Source organism: Lycorma delicatula, chromosome 4, assembly GCF_047948215.1.
Source record: "Lycorma delicatula isolate Av1 chromosome 4, ASM4794821v1, whole genome shotgun sequence".
Lineage (NCBI taxonomy): Eukaryota > Metazoa > Arthropoda > Insecta > Hemiptera > Fulgoridae > Lycorma > Lycorma delicatula.
In genome coordinates, this window is record NC_134458.1 from 84,399,860 (window position 1) to 84,419,704 (window position 19,845).

Here is a 19,845-nt window from a genome sequence, read left to right on the forward strand (position 1 = left end):
AATTAAATAAACATTTCAGATATATCATAATTGTTGTGTATTATTCCTAAATATCATTGATTATTTATTTCCATTCTAGTGAATTTTAGAAAAAAGTGGTTTAATCAAATCATAAAGAATATTGGTCAATTTCAACTGCAGATTCGTTGAAATCAAAGAAAAATTATAAATTCCTCAAATTGTTATTGATTGTGTTCATGTTTAATAATTAGCCAGTTTTACGTGGAACTTTCTATTTCAAGCAAAAATTTACGTAGTGTATTACTTTCAGTTAGGAATGACTGTTTTTGTGTTTGGCCCTGTAGGTAGCACTATCAGATTTTGACCATTTTTTTCTTTAGGTAAAGATCTTTAGAAATTCTCCACACCAGACGATCCTGTATTGCCTAAAATATGGATTATACTGATAGTAAGGCATTAACGTTAATTTGAAATCACATAATAAAATGCTTACATAAGCGGTATTTTTACTGCAGATATAGATAAGAGCTGACATGCATGAATCCTTCACTAGCATTGTTATTATCATCATAATTACAAATGGTGTTCTTTGTATTTACGTACACAATCTTTACATTATTAATGTTACAAGCTGTGAATAACTTGTAACATTTACAATAACTCTCTGATTAATTTAATGTATCATTGATTATATTATGACAGCACGCGGGCGCTACTACGCAAAAAACTACGATAGTGCTGCCATCTTTGTTATGAAGTCAAACTTGATGGCACAGATGGTAGCCTTGAAGACACATAAGAAAGTGCACTGGGTGTCGCCATGTTCTCAGTTGTAAGTTCATCATGATTGTGTAGTGATGTATTGTTGACTTTTACAGTGATTAATCGTAACTTTATCTAATTTGTGTTTAACAGAATTTTATGCGTATTATCAGGTTATGGAGCAAAAGCATTCATCATGACAGTCGACTTTAATGATTATTTTTGGGTAAGGAAAGTTTTTAATTTAATTGACCTGTGCCTAACCCTCTGTATGCTCAGATTTGACAGCTCTTTGTTTCTTTGGCGTATATATATATATATATAAATGGCCAAATTAAAAAAAATTGGGTTTGTCTTTTTTTGGAACTTTAATTTAATTTTTTTTGTTAGTATTCTTTTGATTTTAATCTGTTATTTGATTGTGTGGTTTACATTAAGATGAACAAAAAATGAAAGAGGCGTTACGTTTAGCTAAGGTTTACTATACGTTTTTAATTATGTTTCTTTCTTTAATTAAATTTATATTTTAATGTTTTTCATTTAAGTTTTAAATAGTTTACGCTGCTCTAAAGCATTTTTTATTACCTTTAACATTTAATTAATTTGTCTACTAGTTTACATTATGAATATACCGGCGCATTTTACTTCAAAAATTTGAATAATGAACTTATTCGTCTGCAGTATATTGTAGTTACAGTTCGTTGGTTAATTAACTGTGTTTTTATTAACTTTTATTTAATGCTGGATGTTATACAAGATATATATTTTTATTTTGAACAATCAAAGGAAGTAAACTGATGTGCGAGTATTGATTATTGGACATTTCAGGTTATAAAATAATTTTTTGTTTTAGGAATAACAATTAAAAAAAAATAAAATAAATGTTTTACACCTAACCTAAAAACATAAGATATGGTGCAGTTTTGCAATTAAATTATTCAAGTAAAATGAGAAGGTGGTGTTTGATTTTAAACTTAAAGATTGGAAAAATTAAGTTTAGAGTTCTTGAAATGTTCTGAGGTAGAGGATATCATTTCGATGCCACTTTTATGTTATATATTTTCTTAAAAGTTTAATTGTGAGTTGTACATGAGATTCTTGATATTGTTATTTTATTGAACTTTTCATTTTGGGATATATTTATTTATTGATTTTACAAAGCTACATAAGTGCTAATACTATTTTCTAGGTAAGAAATTCATAATTTTTTGAATATTGTTTTTGTCACTAGTTTTTTGACTAGTTTAATATATTTGTCCATTCTGTTCTGTATTGTGTTAAAATTATGTTAATTATAACATTACATTCAATATCTTTAATTATTCCCTTCCAATTTTAATGTTCTACAGTACATTCTAATAATAACCTAACTACTTTTAGCTACGTAATTTATAACTTGCAAAACTACTTCTGGTTAGAAATTACCACTAACTTATTTTTTTCCCAAATCTTACAACCTCTTTATCTTAAAATTTTATCATTTCTTCAGTCCTTTAATAGCTTGGTACCTTTCTTTAATCTTGTTTGGTTTTAATTTTTTAACCTCAACATATTTACTAGATCCTCATTTACTAATTTTATGTATTCTAATATTTGTTTTACTCTACAGAATTCTATATATATATAGCATATATGTATCCTTGGATTACCAAATTAACTAAACTTATTGGATATCTTTACACGCAGGCTACCAATTTAGTTTTTTAACTTTACAAGATTTTACCATAAATTTCATCCAACTATACTTAGTTGAATTAGTACTAGATGATAATTCATCCAGTACTCATTTAACTACACATTATTCTGTAAACTACTTTTTTATTATGCATAAGATCTTTTTCTATTATGCATAAGACTGATAGTGCAGTATTTTTGCCCTTGCCTTCTCCTGTTTTCTCTAGTATGTTAATTAAAACTTGTGAGTAAATTAGTTATCTAGACTCATGAATTCTGCATATTAATCTGTATAATCTCTTCAGTTCTTCTAAACAAGACAATCATTCTAATGGTATATTATCCATCCATACTGACTTATTTTTTTTTTTTAAATCTTTAAGAGCTGTATCATACTCAGATCCTAAAATTTTTTCTTTCTTCAAAACTTCATCGGTTAATTTTCCCTCCTTTATGTACTTCTGCTATTTAGTACTTTTTTCTCTCCCCAAACAATGCCTTTCCATCTGGATCTTTTGATGCTAATAAATTTTGGCTTCATCTCCCCAAAGTTTTCTGTTAGTTTTCTCTATGCTATATACAGGTGACTCCAAATTGTACAGCAATCTCAGGAGATGATTCTATAGCCAAAAGTAAGAAAAATAGTTTTTATAAACATAGATCAGAAAAGGGTTTGTTAGCCTTGTGAAACATTTAGCCCAGTTTTCTGTTCCCTCTGTGAAATTAAACTCTACTAAAATTCTTGGTGTAAAGTCGAGGGGTTAATTTGGTTTTTGATCTAAGAAATTGATTAAAGTGGTCCCAGACCACTATCTCACTTAGGTTTTAAGAGAAATGGAGTAAAACATGAATTTAATTATGTGAAAATTGATGTAAATAACGTTTATTTAAATGAAGCGAAAATTTGAGAAGTTCAACTTTATAGAAAAAAACCACACAAACTGGATTGGAAAAGTGATATGAGTTTAAACAGATCAATTTACATACAAATGTTAAAAATTATAAAAATAAATTTGAGGCATATTAAAAATTTTTATTTTTTCATAGGATTGTTTTTATAGAGTTAATTTACATATATTTTGTTAAAATTAAATTATCCACTAATTTTGTTGTAAAGCATTATTTATTTATTGGGAATTAAGTAAGTTAATATATCAAATTCAAAAAGTATATTTTTGAACTTAACATTTTGAGCTTTTCTAGTGAATCATTGAAGGAATCCTGGACTCTTTTTTAACACTTTTCAGGTCAAAAAAATATTAGATCGCTAAGTATCCTACATAATTAATGTCCCAAGAATTTTAGTATTACATTATTTTATCTGTGGGGTATAAGTTAGAACAAAATTGTTTTGTAAAAACTTAAAAACAAATCATTTCCAAACTTATATTTATATAAACTTTCAAATTACTTTCAGGAATTCATGTTCAGGGTGGGGCAAAACTCCATAAATCACCGTAATAAGTATAGTCAACCTGTTTTATCCTTCTTGTATATTCTGCTGTCACCCCACATGTGTCGTCATCTTTTATGATTTTTTAAAGGGTGTTCGCAGTCATTGCTTGGTGAAAAATTTCTTTTTATCTCATTTCTTTATCCTATTCCATATTCTACCAATTATTTTCCCTTCTTTTCTTTCTCCTAGTACGGTATATCTATTCTCCCATTACAATCAAGTTGTCATATCCTTTTACATGCTTGATTAAATCATTTATCTATTTCTTCATGTGTTTTTTCTATCTCTTCATCTTCTGCTGAAAAGGTCTGTGTATAAATTTTCACTATTGTTCTAGGCACAGGCTTAAAATCTACTCTGACAAAATTAACTCTTGTCACTTTGTATACTTTTTCCTGTATTCTTATTCATTATGTTTACTGATTTTGCATTTCCACTTTTTTGTTGATTATTCTACAATTCTCTGACCAAAATGTTTGCTCATTTTCACTGAGCTTAATTCATTTGTAATTTTCTAATTTATATGGCTCTAAACTCTTCATTTCTAATTTAAAATATCCAACCTGTCGCTTATTCATTTAATCATTAAATGTTCACATGGTGACACAAAGAATTCTGCTTTGCTTTTATACTAATTATTAACCTACTCTTGATTACTGCGTGATCAGAAATCTGATCAGGGGACTTCTCTGACTCCAGAATATTTTGCCTGAGAAGACAGTCATTTAAAAAAAGGATCAGGAAAGGGATGACCAAAATAAAAGTAAAAAAGAATGAGGAAAAACATCCATGGAAAACACAGTTGTAGTTTCACATTGCTTTCTGCTTCACAATAATTAAAAAGTGTTACTCAGGTCTGTTGTTCAGGCCATATCTGCCATCCTTCAGTTTACACCCTTACAAATACTTAAGGGGCTGTTGTCCCTTTTCATGAATAAATAATTCCTTTATCTGTTCTCTTCGCAGATACCCACCCTATACAGGAGCATCTGTAGTCTGGCTGTCTGTTTTTCAGACGTACAAGTTTCTGTGTGAAGAATACGTTAGCTTATTTGCTGGTGCTTTGAAACTCAACTGTATGGCATAATAACTCCATCAGGTTTTTGGAATTTTTTAGGTGTCCTGTCTTGTATACAATACTCCACTGCGTTCAGATACCATCACTGCCTGTCAGCAACTGCTTATTTGCAGCTTACCATAATACTTATGTTTTTTCTCTATCTGTAGACCAGGAGATAGATGCCCTGTCGCCCACAGCTCAGTTATCAATTCATAGGGCAGGGAGTTTTATCGACCTACTTATATATGGAGAAGATTAAACAGACAGAAAAAAGTAAGTAATGAGGAGATTCCATAAAAATAGAAGCTTTATCAGAACAATTCAGATTGGGAAAGCTAATCGGCTGGGATGTATCATGAGAGGAGGATAGTTTGTAGAGGATGAAAAAAAGGAGGCAGAAAAGAGTAAAAGTTGTAGATCGGGTAATAGGAAACGATAGCTATCAGGATCATAGAAGTTTAGCTAGTAATGGAAGGAGGAGAATGGAGATGAACATAATACAAGGGTTCTGCCTCGTTTCCTGCAACTATAAGGTTGGCGATGATGATCTAATATTCAATTTTCTTCTCATAAATTTATATACATTTCTGAAATTTGTACTGCTTGTTTTTCTGATATTGTAATTCATTTCTTTTTAATTAATTTTTTTAATATTCTAAATCTGCAGTACAGTAGATTAATTTAGACTGTAAAAAAGGTATGTTACTAATCTTCATAATCAGGAAGCGTGTAACAAAACTTGTTAAAGTAAAATTTGTATTAAGATAAGGGCGCTTTTAAATTTTTTATTGCCGCCTCCCGGTTTTAATATATTCTTAATCGTAAATGAAACTATTCGAAGTTAGTGCCTGTTGTAAAGTAATGCATTGTTCTGTAGTTTAAATTCTAGTCTACAGTTGGGAGTGTTTAATGTAAAACTGCAGATATATTGCGTAATAAATAACTAGATAAAAAGAGAGTGTGTGTTCAGTTTGCTGTTTCTCTCTTTACCGACAAATTATTTTTATGCACTTTCTCAGATGTATTTAGTGATGTTCTTAGGTTTATAAAGTCCGTATTGTGTTATGTTCATGCTCTATTTTTGTTACCGCATATATGCTTAAATTAACATCGGCGGGCGATAACGGTAGCAACGATGTGAGAGGGGCGCACAGGATACGGACGCGCGGATACAAGGATCACTCCTACTGCGCAGATGACCGCGCAGTTCTCCCACCATAGCGGCGCTGCAACCCCACCACTCTCAGGCACCGATAAAAGAGCGTTCACCACGAGATTGAACGCAATTCATCGTCAACCACCACCTGGAGAAGACCAAGAAGAAGATGGAAGAAGTTCTCTGGCGGCTCCACGTGGGACCTCGCGGCGGATGCCAACATCCCCGCCGGAGCAGCAGGCCTGGCCGGAAGAAAGAAATTAACAAATGCAAGCAACGAGTGAAAATTGTCGTTCGGGAATCTGCTTTTACCGAAGATCTAGTGAAACTATTGCTTTAGTGTTTAGTTGTTATTATAAAGGGGGGAGGGGGGGTGAAATTAGAGCAGTAAAGAGAAACAATTTAGGAATTAAACTTTGCTAATGTTATTACATAAACGTCATTATCAAAATTTTATTTATTCTTATTGTAAAGGGGTATTTTTTGCTTTTGGCAGAAATTAAAAAAAAAAAAAAAACAAAATTCAATTGTGATTCAGTATAACGGTATTACTTTTTATCTTTATATAAATAAACCTATCTTTCAAAAGAGTTTATTTATCTTAATTATTTGAAATTTTAGAAATAACACTTAATAGAATGTCATTAGATCGATCTAATCTCAGTCTGTACAGTGTTTATCCGTATTTTCGTTGCCGTCTGTCGTCTCCAGACTATTCAAATTTTTTAATTATGTAATGTTCTCTTAATTCTGTTTAAGTAGAACGGCCAGGTTTCTTGTTTCTTTACAACTTAAATGATCTGCTGCGAGTGTGCAAGTATTTTTTAAATCCTACTTTATTAATGGCCGCAATCGATTTGTTTCGTTACATGTCAGTCTGCAGTAGACTGAAGCGTGTTGTAACTGCTTTCTAAATATTGCATATGTAACCCACTGGGTTAGTCTAATGGTGAACGCGTCTTTACAAATCAGCTGATTTCGAAGTCGAGAGTTCCAACGTTCAAATCCTAGTAAAGGCAGTTACTTTTATACGGATTTGAATACTAGATCGTGGATACCGGTCTTCTTTGGTGGTTGGGTTTCAATTAACCACACATCTCAGAAGTGGTCGATCTGAGACTACAAGACTACATTTCATTTACACTCACACATATACTCTGAAGTAATACCTGTCAGGTATTACTTCAGGAAAACAAATACTGCATATTTAACTTTCTTATTTTTACTATCAAAATGAGCCGATGCTAATTATTATTTTACGATTTGGAATATTGTTGTATGTTTACGTATAGTTAATGATGTAATTATGTATTTACAGCATTGTATTTCTTTTGCTCTTTTACCGATTTAGTTTTGGTAAATCGGAAAAATATAAAACACTTCAAAACCATTTACAAAAGGTTTTTACCTAAATTCTAAAATTAGATTATTATTTCGATTGTACAACGATCATCATCAGTAGATACTGAGAAAACGATACTGCCCGTTAAACCGTTAAAGAATAATTAAAAAAGTAAACAATGGAGAAATAATAAAAATAAAGGTTTAAAAAATATTTACTAAACACTAGTTAGAAGTGACAGGTTCTAACAGAATTTATAGATAAAAGAAAAAAGTACAAACAAGTTATAAGTTAAGTCTCAGTCCCGGTCGAACGCATAGCTTAAAATTAGCTTTATTGATAAATTAAGATTACCGGCCGTCTAAGTTCTGTGAATACCTACATTATCAAAAACTCATGTTTTTATTAGTGTATTTAATGGAGAATAAATATGACTCGTGTTTACCTCTAATAGTTTATACGTATAAGTCAACTGGAAAGGAAATAGAGAAAAGCCGACGAAGAGATCGGTATAAGAACAGGTTTTTCAATTTTATCCTTAGAAAGTAAAGGTTTTTTTTTATCAACGATCGCAATTCCTCCTCTAGCATCTACGGCTTTGATGATAAAGTTTGATCGATGCATTTTTTCGAAAATCATTCTTGTTTATGTTGTAAACTCTTTTCTTTGCTTCGTTCATTATTAATCGAAGCAAGCTGTATTTATTGAAGCGGCATATTTAAGGTAATCGTTTTCATTTTCAGTTACTTGCTTTTCAAAAATTCTGCTTTGTAGGGAAAATCGTATTGAAACATCGAATAATTGTTGTTTTCGATTAAAAGGTTTTACTACCGATTTAATAAGACTGATAGAGAAAAAAATGTTTTTTAATATTTGTCTAAGTGTGATATCATTTCTGGAATTGCTTTTTTGCGTACTTTACAGATCTGTAAATACAGTTTTTATATCGCCTTTGGCTTTAAAAAACTTCAAAAAAAAAGGGAAAATATAATTAATATCTGTCAAATTTATAATTTTGCATGGCAATACCTGTGTTAGAATGATTTCTCTAATGCTTTTCTTTTATAAGTAGCCTCAGGCACATCCCGAATTGATATCCAACAGTAATCGGCTAGCATCTTAGTATTCCATTTCCCTTTATAGCGGCTTTCCATCACCGAAATGTCTTGGTGGAAACGTTCACCGTGTTCGTCACGTACGTTTGCGAGGTTGTCCGGGAAAAAATCCAGATGTGAGTGGAGGAAATGTATTTTCAAAGACATATTACATCCCATAGCTCTGTATGAAGTAAGAAGTTGATTAAATAATATCATGGTAATTGTCGGATTTTTGTTTGCCGAGAAAACTTTTTGCAAACATCTTTAAATGAGGCCCAAGCTGCACTTTCTACATTAACATTGAGTTAAATAAATACATCATCTTTGACCAACTCTTATTTGAGGACCGACAAATATTCCTTCTTTAATTTTTCCCTCACTTACATTCGGAAATTTCTGCCTATGTACAAAAATCCGGGACTGTCCTTCTTCATTGCTTTTACAAAAATTTTCAGTCCTAGCTTGGTATGGAGAGGGGGTAAAAATATTTTTTTGGGTTCAACTAATGGGTCCTGAATAATATTTTTCCCATTTGGAGTTGAGTTTGCTCGTTTTTTCCACTGTTTGGTAACATAATGTTTATCCCTAGCTCGGCTGTCCCATTCGCAAAGAAAACACACGTACTTAGTATAGCCTAACTGCATGCCTAACAAAGTAGCTATAACTTTCAAATCACCACATATGTTCCAGCTATATTTTTTATAATTTATTTTTTCAAGAACGTCTTTCATCGTTTGTTTCTTTCAAATTAATACTATAAGCCATTGATATCGAAGGATACTTGTTACCGTTGTGTAGTAGAACCACTTTTAAACTGTACTTGGACGAATCTATGAAAAGGCGACAGTCCTCATGTTTATGAACTTGTCCTAAGTACAACATACGCTCATCAATATTTGTGCTATAATCCAAATTATTTTCATCAATAAAGTTCTTTTTGTCGGCTTCGAAAGTCCGAAATTTTAGTATTTTTTAAAAGTAAATTCCAACCTTACAGTCTTAATCCTTACAGTTCAGCTTGATTTTCTGATAAATTTAAATCCCTAACCGAGTCATTTAATTCACATTATAATGTAAGATGTGGCTTACTGGAAGATAATTCAAAATCAAAATCATTGTTGTCTTCTTCACTACTGCCTGATTCTTCATCGCCGCTTTGTAAAAATACATTCACAGGTGGCTCAAAAACTGGAATAATTTCACTGCGAGGTACAGGCCTGATTGCAGATTGCAATGAAGGATATTTAAGAGTATGTTTAGATTTTTTTAGAAATTCCAGACACACTTGTGAAACAAAAGTAACAATCAGTTACACGATCCCTTGGTTTACGCCAAACCATACAAATGGCAAAGCCTTCCGTGTACCTTTCAGCCATCCTGTTAAATATACAGAACAATTAGTGCATACTACATGAGGAGCCCACTTTTTATCCTGATCACCAATTTTACACTGAAAGTACAAATGATATGCTTTTTTAATTAAAGGTGTAATGTTTTTTCTATTTGATTTCACAGTAAACTTACTGCATACATAACAAAAGGCATCCGCGTCATTTACACAATTTCGAGGAATTATGACACTGCACTGTTAACAAACTTAAGACAACAAAATTAATTCATTCCTAAATCCAGTGCTTAATTAACAATACAGCTGTGCTTTCAGCTACTTGTTTTGACCTGCACGTCATGATTAATCTTGTTCATGAAGGCTCACTCTTCAGTATTAGATATGATGTCATAATATGTGACTATGGTATGATTTAATTCTTTGTCCAGTATTGTTTATTTATAACTTACAAATTATGTTAACAAAGTTAAACCATAAAAAATGAGCTGACAAAATACAATATAGGAGCTTAAAGTGCTAACTGTAAGTTAAAAAATCCTTTAAAATTTAAAACCTTTTCAAAAATAGTGGGTGATAGAGAAAGATTCTGAGTTCATATTCGTTTTGAGCATCAAAAAACAGATTGAAATCATGTATCGCATGTTAAGAAACCAAAATTATGCTTATCAGTGTCATCGTTTCTACTTTATTAACATTAAGATGTAAGATGCGTTTTATAGTCGGTGTAATATGTGGTGAATAAATATCGCAACAATATGTTTCTTATTTATGTAGACAAAATGCCTAATAAATATAAAAAATCTTATCTGAATAATTACATTAAACATTTATGTTATCTAATATAATATGTGAATTATTTTTAATAAATATATTTAAATTGCATAGCGATGTTCAGTTTAAGAGATTGAAAAGAAATCGTGTTACTGTAGACGTTTTACTTAAAGTAATTATTAAGAGTTATTTTTATATCGTTAGTTAATTGTTTTCAAAGTAGTAAATTATCGAGTTTTATTTTACCAAACGGTTGGTTATTGATAATAATTTGAATTCTTCGAAAAAATATTAAAGCGGTACATCAAATTGTAATTCTGATTTTTATTACAGTCGGTGGGTGTTTAATAGCGCCTAAACTTATTTTAAATCCAGATGTAGTATTTGAAAATGAACTTATCGTATCTATGTAAACAAGAGTCCCTGGAGAAGTCCGTAAGCTAAACCGCACACATACATTGCTAACTCTGTACATTCCCACATCCTTTGCTCAGATGCGGTCGGTTTCTAGCCGATACCCGCGAACATTATCGATAAAGGATAGCGAAAGGGATTAAGACTGAATGTTTATCCTGTCCGTAGTTTTTGGAAGATTATCGCAACTTTATATCCAGAACGCATTTATCCGGCGCGTATGAGATTCAGATAAATGAGACCGCTCAGATATGTCTCGCTTATACTCTGTATTCTTCCGGATCTAAAGCCACCCAAGAACAGGCTTTCTTAGCAAGGAAAGAAAACCTCAGCATTCTGGAACAAAAATGTAAATTTTTTGTCCCCGCTTAAAAATTTTATACCGTCAGCCTTAAAAATATTAAAAAAGAATTTTAACCCGCACCTTATCTGATCTTTCATTAATCTTTGTAAAAATTATTAGAATAAAGAAATTATTAACTTGTAATTAATCGATGTCTTGTCATTCCTGGAAGGTTTTTCTTTCTTGTACGACGCTGTCGCTGTGGTGTTCCGTGAATTTTGAATTTTTCTTTTCTCGCCACACGAATCGAACAAGTTTTTTAATATCGGTATAAACTCCTCGCCTTTTTCCTCGAACGTTTCCGCAGTTTTATTAACTTTCCTCTGCGCCTTGCTATTTTTAATGTCATTCGATCCTCTTTTACTTACTATTTTTCAACCGATGGAGTATCCTTATTTTCTGTTGACCTGTAATCTATTAGGTTTACATTATCATCTTCTTTTCCCGTATTCTGATGAAGCTTTCAATTAAGAGTTAGTTCCTATTTTTATTATATCTCATTTCCTTTTCAGTCTAGTAACGTCCGTACTTCTTTTTTACCGATTATTAAATCCCGCTGATACCTTGTGAATTTTGTTCATTTCTTTTATGCTCGTATTTTAGATATTTTAATTTTTCTTACCCGCTTATTTATTTTGCATATTTTTCCTTAAGTATGCGATTTATTTCCATATCGTATTAAGTTCTGTAAATTCCACCTTCCTTTTTCACCTTTCTTAATCCTTCTCGACTTCTATAAAATCTGTCTCCTTTGTGAGCTTTCTTCGCTACAGATTTATACCTTTTGCGACTTCCCTTCCGTGACCGAATAATACATTTTTCGCATTCAATAAACCCAGAATCTTAATGTAATTTTCTATTTTTCAGTATTTCTTTGTCAACACCATCCTTTTTTTAAAATCCTCTTTTGTTTCCCGTTGCTTACTTACCATCCTCTTGCTTTCACCGACCTACGATCTCCTCATAAACTCGTCTGATTTAATACGGTTTCTTAAATACTACATTTTTACCACTCGAAGAAATGAAGTCGATTTCTGCTTAAATACATTAAGATAATTCCTTTCTCTAATCTACTTTTCCTTTTTATAAAAAAAAATTGTTTGCAGTTTTTAATGTTCCTTTTTATAAGTTTCACCGGTTTTCTTCGCTCTATCATTTCTCTCTCCAAAGCCGAATTTTCTCGCTTTCGTTACTGTTGCCGACCCTCTTCCACGATTCGACCTTAAAGTCACCTGTCACAACGGTGTAGTTTTGCTTTCTCTTTGATTCACTCGTGTGATATTTCTTCATAAAAATTATCGACTTCCGACTTTGCAATCGGAAGTCGGTACGTGTATTTGTGCGGTCCTTAATCTACACCCAGAATATTTATCCCTGGAATAATGCCTGCTACTTTTTCAGATATTCCTGTGTATTCTATTTCTCTTTATCTTGTTTAAAATAGAACCGGTTTGGGCTATCCGGTAGAATATCGGATAGGGTAGACTGTTTTTTTCATTTTCTATTGACTTCAAACAAACCGACTATATCCCATCGGTGTTTTTCGAAGGATTCGTTATGCTCTCCCGCGCTAATTTCCCGGCGGCACGGGAGAAGCGTTTTACAATCGCTCGGTTTACTCTGGGCATCGCTATCGGATTCCTCCTCTCTTCCACCACCGGGCTAGAGTTGAGATGTTTGCTTATTTACTGGCGAAAATAGTCGCCCAGTCTCTGTTGTTGTAACCTTTATGGTATTTTGTACGTATACCCTGTTTTTATTACATATTTTATGCGTTAAAACAAACGGGCTGAAACCCTATTTCCAGTCCGTCTGGGCGTTCTACTGGACGGTCGGGCTGATGTTTTTTTAATTTTTCTCAGAATGATCCACAGATTTGTCATCGAGCGTCATCGGACCCCAAACTTGAGTCTCCTCTGAGAATCCTTCAAAATATTATTATTTATTACTAAAGTGAGGAACTTTTCGAGGTTATTACTCGCAGGAAAATCACTTCGAAGATCTTTCGATGCTTGATAACATATCTGCGAGGCGTTCTAAGCAGAATAATATTAATAATAATAATCAGCCGGATCCGTCTAGTGAAACGTGTGAACGGAATGGCAATAGGTTTTGAAATAGGTAGGAAAAAAATGAAAAACAAAGGGTTCGGGGTTGAGACGTATTGTAAATGGAATAGGTTTTAGCCGATTTTCAAAATATATAACGTTACTATGTAATAATACCGCTGCAGCGCAGCAAGGGACCGCCAGTAAGAAATAAAAAATTCAAGTGTTCGCTTTTTATTTTTGTTTTCTTTAATTAATCGAATACTAGGTGTCACATATCGAGCTTGGAAATTTTAATTTTGGTTTTTAAAAATTTTTATGAAAGTATTAGTGAAAATAAAAAGATTGTGATGAATTATATTCGTTAAAATGTTATTAAAACATTCCCGTTGTTTTGTAACGGTCTGACTGATAACGGACGAGTGGGTTGCGCTGTTGATAACGGATTTATTTCCTCTGACTGATACCGTAAAAAAATACGAAATTTAATTATTTTTAACAAATATAGTTATTAATGAATTTCATCTGTATTATTACTGAATGAAGTCAACGGGTTTATTAATTTATCAATTACTAATTAACTGTCGATTATTGTAAGCGATCGATAAATAATCTGTTTTTAAACACTAGTGTAGTTTGATGTTTATGTTTTTAAGTAAATTTTTAGACTATTTACAGTGATTCATTTTTGAAATTGTAATTCACCTATTACTGCTATTGAGAGTAGTGTAAATTCATAATTATTAACAAAAATCACTTAATAATACACCAGTAAGGCTAGTATAAACTTATTGTAAACGTTATCTATTATACGTTACGCTAAACGTTATATATATATATATATATATATATATATATTATATATTGTAAACGTTTATATTACAAACGTTATATACATAAACGTTTTTGAACCCTTGGATTCATCGTCGGTTATAAAATATTACATCGGGTAGTTTACATTACCGTTATTTCATGCAAAAACTGATATTTGTCATCGAACTGATAGTTGTTTGATTCATTTGATCGTGATAACTATCGGTTTTTACATGAAACAACGGTAATGCATTACTATCCGATGTGGTATTTTATAACTGATGAAATTTGAATTTGAAAAGCTTATTATGTAAATTTGAAAGTTCGTATTGAGCTTGCTATTTTTGTGTGTTTATAGTTGATTTTTACTAATAATTTTATTTATTCTATAAAATACACACACGCGCGCGCGCGCTGTTTTAGCGGTTATAAATGAACATCATGTAGTGTAACAATGTTACCTCGCGATCGTTTCCATAAACGTATCCATTTTTTATATGGTTCAGTGATTCGGACAAAAATGCTTTGCTTAATCGAATGCCTTTGAACGAGACGTTTTCAAACGACTAGCTTTTTCCGCCGATCACGAACAAGTTTTTCAATACCATAACACCGTACTTACATCCTTCACTGTTTAGAACTTTTATAAAATCTACTTTTAACGATGAATCGTATTACATACTTTTAGCGGCATTCGCAGTCAAAAATATCACACTACTAAGAAAAATATAGTATTTAGAATATTTAACATCTGACATTAAATAAATAATATGAATGAAGATAATATGTTCTTTCAAAAGAGTTGGAATTATACTTCCAGAAGACCTTTACGGAAGTGTTTTATTGATACTAACTTGAAAATTAAACTTTCTCAAGAGAGTTGAAATTTTGAATTATTTTTTAATGTTTATCTTGATTTTATGAGGTACGCAAAAAGTTTTTGCCGATAAACGAAAAATAAAATTGTAATTTAATAACAGCGCTGGTCTGTTTGAAATATTGGAGGATTTGACGATGACTATTTTATCTATTTCTTTAACGAGACTGTAGGTATCCGAAGTAAGCGAACTTAAAATAAAGAAAAATTAACTAAATTTCTTAACGATTAAAAATATTGAAATAGTGAAACAAAACTGATAAAACTAGTGAAGGTAGGTATAAATCGGACAGAGTATTGTTGAACTTAAAGTATCGTATGACTGCCTTAAGTAGACGCAGTCTGAATAATTGTTTATTATTATTATTTCGCCATCGGGTAAAATATTTACTAATGTTTTGTTGTTTTTTCTCCGCCACATCATTAAATATTACAATTGAATGGGGTCGTGCCTCCTCCGATGGATCGGATCGTTTTCAGATTATTCTAAAAACCAATTTCCAGTATTAATTTCACAATCTATTTTAAACATATTTATTTTTCGGTTTATATAAGGATTTGGAAAATTTATACAAATTTTTGAAACTCATTACGTTTGGACCGAAAACCAATCGAAAAATTTAATCCTTGGAACTATCGCAAATTAAACATCTAATCGTATTTGGTAATGAAGGACCGTGTCAATGTTTGACTTGGCCGACATCCTCCTAGATGCGTCTAGTTATATTCCTTTTTTCTTGTATAACCTGCATCATCTCTTGTATTTAAAAAATTATAACTTGGTGTAATATTCGTATTACATAAATATTCTTCAATCTAATAATTGCGTTACACATCTTTCATATCTATCCACAGATTGTACATACGTGTTGTCCAAACCCAGCCACTTTATATACACTGTACTACCCTTTTGTTTCGATACTTTTTCGATAACGTATGTCATTGTATTTTGCTTTACGTAGTTAATGTCGGTAAAAATTTCCTTTTTATCACCACTCATGTGTAGTTCGTGGTGGGACTGGTTTCATTATGAGGTGCGTATATTTTGAAGATTTCATTTACCGTTCGGCAAATGGACCGTTGTTGTTGAGTTCTTTTCAACTTGTTTTTTAATTTACTTACACGGACGTGATCACAAACTTTAAATTTATCGGCTGTCTTGCGTGTAAACCTTACAGAACTATGTTTTTTTGTTTTTGCTTACAACTTTCGATCTTATCTTCGTTGTGTTTTGTATCGTATCGTTGTCTCTTAAGTTTAGATAGCATACCCACCACTCTTAGCTAATACGTTCCATAAATTTAACCCGGATTTAAGTTTCTGTCATTTCATTGAAACGGTCCACGGGAGCGGTATTTTTTTTCAAGTTGATCCGACGACGAAGTGGTTTAGGAGCAAGGAAATTTAACATCGTTGTGTACCTGTCAGAATTGACTGTCACCACGCGCCCTTGTGCCCTTCCTCTTCAAAGGAATAAGACCCTATGATTCCGAAATTTGACAGAGCACACTAGTCGGTTACACGTGGACTGTGAATAGGAAGCATCTGAAGCTGCTTAGGATTTATATCGGACCGAAAAATTTGTTCATTGTACCATATAAATAAAAATGCGCATTATTATTCATTGGCAGGACAATTTCATGGATAAACAAGTTGATAAAGTTTGCATAAAATGTCTCCCGATTTACTTTGTCGTGCTCGCATAGATCTTGCTTCACCATCACTTTATATAGATGAAAGTTGAAATCCTTGTGTAGAATTTTTCTGACACTGTTGTGGGATAACGAAGGGCTGCAGCGTTCAGTGTTGAGCGCTCATCATCGCCTGCCTGACTGTTAATGTTGGGGGAGTTCTCAGGGACTGCATAATACCGGGTGGTTTGAATTTCGTTGGAGAAGTAGTAATTCGGAAATTTTTTATACACAGCTATCGGATTGCGGCTAGAAACGACACCATGACCCGGGATATTGAAATATCGATGGAATAATCGGTGAGTTGTCACAACTAAATCGCTGTTTTTAAAATAAGTTTCCATCCACTATGAACGCATGGAGTACATCAGTCCACTGCTCCATTATTACTGAAATTGCATTTGTTATGCATGGTCGACCGTTTCGGTTCCTGCCTACACGTCAGCTAATTTATTTTGCTTTAAAAATCGTCAGGTTCCCGTGACGCTCTGTATATAATTGAAATTGATGATCGGATATCCAGACGAAATAGCGGATAATTATTCTTGTGGTACATTCTTCGTGTTACATTTTTTACTATATCCTTTTTGTGTTCATGTTTTTCAGATGAAATAGCCACGGTCGAAATTCCGGTGGTATAAAAATACTGTACCAAAAGTTAAGTTTAATTTGTTAATAATTTACTTCAGCCAAACTCATCTTAAATATTCGTTGTACTTGCAGCTAAATTATATATAATGGCTAACGGTTACGTTCGATTATAAAATTACAAGGCATGAAAGGCATATAACAGGTGTCATTATTGGAACGTTTAAACAAAAATATATACACTCTAAAAAATTATATAATGTGGAACTAAATATAGTTGTTCAGATTCATTTAATTTCTTTGTAATCGGGTTCAGGTAAACATACAAGTGGACAAGCGATAAGAAAATGTCCAGGTGATAGTGGTTCTGGTCCTTATGATTTGTAAAAACAGTAAAAATGGGACGAGAATTAAGACAGGTTGAAACCTGTATTAATTCTCGTCCCATGTGTTAAAACAGTATACAATTCTTCAAAGTTCAAGATTGTCCTACTGCACGACGGAGATGATATTTTATGCTTTTAATTCGGTTTTCCCGTAAGCCACCAAAATGGGGCGAAGAGGGTGGTATAAATAACCATGATATTTTTATTTTTTGCTTGGCATTTCTCCCGTCACTACCCCATTCGGTCGTCCTAAAGCATAAGATCGAATGTCTGTGCCAAAAACGGCTACTGAGCCTCGAAAAAGTATAGCGATCAGTGTCCTAACTAGCTCCTAGAACTAACCTAAAAGCGTGAGCGGAATAAGCGTGGTACCATACACCATTCGCTTGCGTGTCCCACCGTCCACTTGTCATATATCACTAAAATGGGTAGGCGCACCCCGTCAACTTCTAAAACATATATGACTATCAATAACTAAATTTATCTCGTCAAAGACAGCAATTCGCTGCCACGCCTAGGCCGCTGAATGCCAGCAAGTACCTGTCCACCATTAAAGCGCTTGGAGCCTTAATCTGGCTGGTAGCCAGACATATCTCTCGGTTAGCTTCCTACAGCAGCGCGGTAGGAGTCTTTTCCCGGAGGTAAACTACTGATATCGGTTGAAAAAAAGGAACTCCCACATGGTCCGACAATGCGGCTATCGCCACATTGACTCGCCGCTTGCGAATGGCCAATTTTCCCCTTGGCCTCTAAGTTCCAGGGTGGTCTGAGTTCTGCCCCCCACCCCCTCAAGAGCTGGGCAATCGAACATCTTGTGTTCGTTGGATTTCCCCGCAGACGCACAGCTCATCAGCTGCCAGGTGGAACCGAAACTAATATTGGTTTAAATTTACATGGTTGGAGAGCACTCGGGCTCTCGTTGCCCTTAAAAACGAATGAGAGGCATACCATCCCTCCAGATCCTGTATAAATCTATCTTCTTCCCTTAGTCGTGGCGTGCCATTCTTGCTGCCATGCTTCCATCGCGAGGCTTTAAAGCCTCCTCCGTAGGTGGGAGATGGGGAGCTGTTCGAAATTTAGAATCGGTGCATTGAGATCACCTTTCGCTCCGGTACAGGCCCGGCTCGAAACCGCATCCCAAATACCTCGACTACCCTGCCTCTTCGCAGTTTCCACATGGCCGCTTGAACTTTCATCACTAAATCGATTGGGAGAGCCTTTCCCAGTACAGTGGTAGCCTCGGAGGAGGTTGTTTTAAAAACACCAATGCATGCAATTAAGACTCTGCGTTGGGCATTCCTTAAATTTTGAATAAGTGCTCGATTTCTTTCCAACCTATGCGCCCAAACGGACGACGCGTAAGAGGTCATACTTTCGAAGAACCTCGGTACACCATGTACAGATGACGGCCTGACAGCCCATAATCTTTCGAGCAATCCATAACCATGATATGTTGTTTTTGGATGAAAAGACTTCAATGTTTGATTTTAGATTTTCCGAATTTAAGAATTTAAATAGGTCATATAAAATATTCTTGGCAGAACGGAAGTTGGAACCATTATCGGAAAAGATTTGGGTAGGAATACCTCTTCGTGAAATAAATCTTTTGAGTGTTGCTATGAATGACTTTTTAGTCAAATCAGAGACTAATTCTAAATGAATTTCCTTAGTATTGAGGCATATAAAAAGTGCGACATAAGATTTACTTACGGCTTTGGACCGCTGCCCGCCATGACGAATCGTAATTGGACCTTCACAGTCTATTGCACAGACAGAAAATGGACGATAAGGTACTACTCTGAAAGGTGGAAACTGTCCTAGTTGTTGCACTTGAGTTTTTGCATTAAAACGAAAACAATTCAGACATTTGTTATTGACCGATCAAATAGTTGTTTTAGCATTTAAGATCCAGTATTTCTGGCATAATGAATGATGCGTCAGTTGTATACCAGAATCTAAAAGACATACTTGCTTGGAAGTAATAATTAATTTAGTTATATTTGCCTTTGAGTCTAGGATAATAGCATGTTTAGCTTGTTAATATAATAAAGAGTGTTG

General features: G+C 33.3%; 1 protein-coding gene across 7 annotated transcripts in view; it reads left to right on the plus strand.

Annotated features, from left to right (window-relative positions):
- Positions 1–746: 746 nt before the first annotated feature.
- The window catches only part of LOC142323613 (F-BAR domain only protein 2), a 219,041-nt gene continuing 199,942 nt past the window's right edge, over positions 747–19,845 (plus strand). For 4 of the 7 annotated variants that reach the window (XM_075363466.1, XM_075363467.1, XM_075363468.1 and 1 more), the window contains exon 1: positions 747–949. In XM_075363466.1, coding sequence (XP_075219581.1) covers positions 920–949 — 30 coding nt within the window. In that variant the 5' untranslated portion in view covers positions 747–919. The remainder of the gene's footprint in view (positions 950–19,845) is intronic. The other 3 variants (XM_075363470.1, XM_075363471.1, XM_075363472.1) reach the window with 1 other exon arrangement.